At 45.7% G+C, this 2,581-nt stretch overlaps 1 protein-coding gene across 1 annotated transcript; it reads right to left on the bottom strand.

Annotated features, from left to right (window-relative positions):
• Positions 1–28: 28 nt before the first annotated feature.
• LOC121918375 (CCR4-NOT transcription complex subunit 1-like) lies at positions 29–2,575 on the bottom strand. The gene is made up of 4 exons (XM_042444431.1): positions 2,450–2,575; positions 2,033–2,273; positions 1,602–1,721; positions 29–497 (listed from the first exon to the last, which is right to left on the bottom strand). Exons 2-4 carry the CDS (start codon positions 2,168–2,170, stop codon positions 252–254), a joined length of 504 nt encoding a protein of 167 aa, XP_042300365.1. The 5' UTR covers positions 2,171–2,273; positions 2,450–2,575; the 3' UTR covers positions 29–251.
• Between the last annotated feature and the right edge of the window lie 6 nt (positions 2,576–2,581).

Genomic DNA, 2,581 nt, shown 5'->3' with positions numbered 1-2,581 from the left:
CTTTCCATTGCCAGACAGCTGCCATGCTCCCCAGGAGGGTTCACTTGCCCTCCTTGCCTCTTTCTCCTTCAGCTGGAACAAAAGGCAACCCCAGCCGTCCCAAGTCAAAGTGTCAAGTACAGTATTTGATGCATGTTAGGGTTTCATACACTGAGTTAAGTCTTAGGGGGTCCGTGGCAACAAATGATATTTCAAGGGGGCCCCTGGTAAAGAAAAGGTTAAGAACCACTGCACCAGTTGAACATATTAATTCAAGAACGCATGCTGAAAACTGTATTTTTTGAATATATCAATTTTAGGGCAACAATGTTGTTGCTGGTTTTTTTAGAAGTGACTGTTACCATCAAAAAATAATTAAGAAAATCCTGCTTTACCCCATGCTCCCGGATTTTATCTGTGAGCCATTTGTCTAATTTGAGGTATTCCCGTCGAGAGGCAAGTGCAGCAAGGTCAATTACAAAGGCAAACGGGGTACCATTTAGCAGCATTGACAAAGCCTAAAGAAGAAAAAAAGTCAGAAAACTGCTAGTCAAAGTATTAAGCGATGCTTCTCTTATCATATCGCACCCCCTCCCATTGCCAGCTGTGTACTTCTAGTCAGTTGCCAACATTTCTTGTCTCAGATTCACACACAGAGCACGACAGAAGCCAGCTAACTAGGCTGCAAGAGCTGGGGAATTCCTTGGTCCATTGCTGCTTCGTTCAACCCAACAACTGGCTGGGACCGGGGAGATAAATGGGGTTGGCTAGAGACAGGATTGGGCTGCCGAGGACGGAAAGCTGCTCAGGAAGATGACGACACGGTGAATCCTTCGTCTCTCTTATCTGGATGAAGCTCCCAACAGGCCTAGTTGCACACTGCCTCTAGTCTTACAGAGCTGAACCTCAAACGCATTGGCCTGGTGATCTGAGAAGAGCAACTTCTATGCCTGACCTGAACTGCTGGAATTCCAACATCACCCAGGCTATGAAATTCAGGGACATAAAAGTTGTCCTCTGATATGTTATAACATTACAGCAAGCCCACTTGCTACATGGCCCCCACTCGTTCCAATGGGGCTTGTGAAGAGTTCTTTCACATCTCCATGAAACCAGAAGGTGTGTTGCAACAGAGCCAGAGGATCCATTTTGTGGCCAATAAACAGGGACAAGTTGGTAACAATGCATCTCAGTCTCCGGAAGTGCCATCTTCCGCTAAATGTGACCCTCTGACATTTGAATATGAAGACTGATCCAAAAGCACCTAGTAAAAGCTACGCAGTGATTATTTCCAACATTACCAAAAACCTACACACCTTTTCTACCAAAAGTAAAAACATACATAAAATTGCAACCTTTGAAAATCTAAGACACCCTGATACAGAATTCTCAACACCCTCCTACCCCAAAGTCTACAGCCAACTGTGTTAGCAGTAGTACAAATCAGGAAAAAGGAAAGAACTAGGGCATGTTAAATAGAGTCTCGATATTGCTTTAAAAGCTGGTTGCCTCTTGACTGCTCTTGAGGTACTGAGTTTTCTTCTGCTGCCCCAACAGCCGAAGCCTAGTAGCAGCACCAACATGGAAGTCAAAAGACAGACAAAAGGTTACATCAAACTCACCTTCAAGTCTTGGGCCACGTCTAAAATACGTGATAATTTCGCTTGGTCGTACTGTTCCCCTCTCATGTACCATTCTGCCATAGCGTGCATAATGAGCTGGCGAATCGAAGGAGACTGGCCCTAAAGGAACATCTGCATTTCAGACTGTTGTTGTTGTTGTGTGCCTTCCAAGCCATTTCTGACTTATGGCAGACATTTGGCACCACTGCACCATGTCTCCCATCTCAAGTGGCAGAGAAACAGAGGAGAGTGCCCCCAAATCAATCACATCAAGCACAACTCCTGAGGATGCAGGCATGGTTGGTGGGACAGATTAAGGAATTTGCCTCTGTGGCTTGGGGAGAGTGGGGCAGACAAGAAATAACAAGAACTGTGATGGATGCCTCCAATCTGACTCGGATGCCAAGTGAAGACCATGGTAAAGCCCTTACCTGCCCATGCCAAGCGTAATGCAAGATGATGGCAGAGTTGGGGTGGTTGCCAAGGAAAATGGGCATCAGTGTGGAGATGAGTTCATGCCGCAGAGTATGCCAGGAAGTGTTGATCTGTAGTAAAGCCAATACCAACATATCTGGGCAATGCTTGATAGGGAAGCTGAAGAGCTGCTTAACCTGTTCATACTGCCCCACCTCTGCCAGCCGCAACAGAGACTCAATCAAGTCCAGACTCTTCCTAAAGAGAGAGGAAGAAAGAAGCTCAAGAATGTTAGTTGGCTAACAATATCCAGACGTGATGTTTGTACAGATGTCAAATCAGATACTTCCAAACATAAGAACGCCAAAAACCTCAACAACCCATTTCTTCAAATACAGAAGCCTCTGCAGCCTGAGAAAAACAATGCCGCTTACCAAGTGGCAATTTCCCGATTGTCATCTTCGGGTGGTGCTTTCAAGATATCCGTGGCAACAGTGTGACAGGGGTAGTCAGCAAAACAGAAAACCTCTGGGTTAATGAGGGAATGCTGGATAAATGACAGCTGG

The sequence above is a fragment of the Sceloporus undulatus genome, unplaced genomic scaffold, assembly GCF_019175285.1.
Source record: "Sceloporus undulatus isolate JIND9_A2432 ecotype Alabama unplaced genomic scaffold, SceUnd_v1.1 scaffold_9769, whole genome shotgun sequence".
NCBI lineage: Eukaryota > Metazoa > Chordata > Lepidosauria > Squamata > Phrynosomatidae > Sceloporus > Sceloporus undulatus.
Note: the sequence above shows the minus strand (reverse complement) of the source record. Positions and strands in the feature narration are given on the sequence as shown.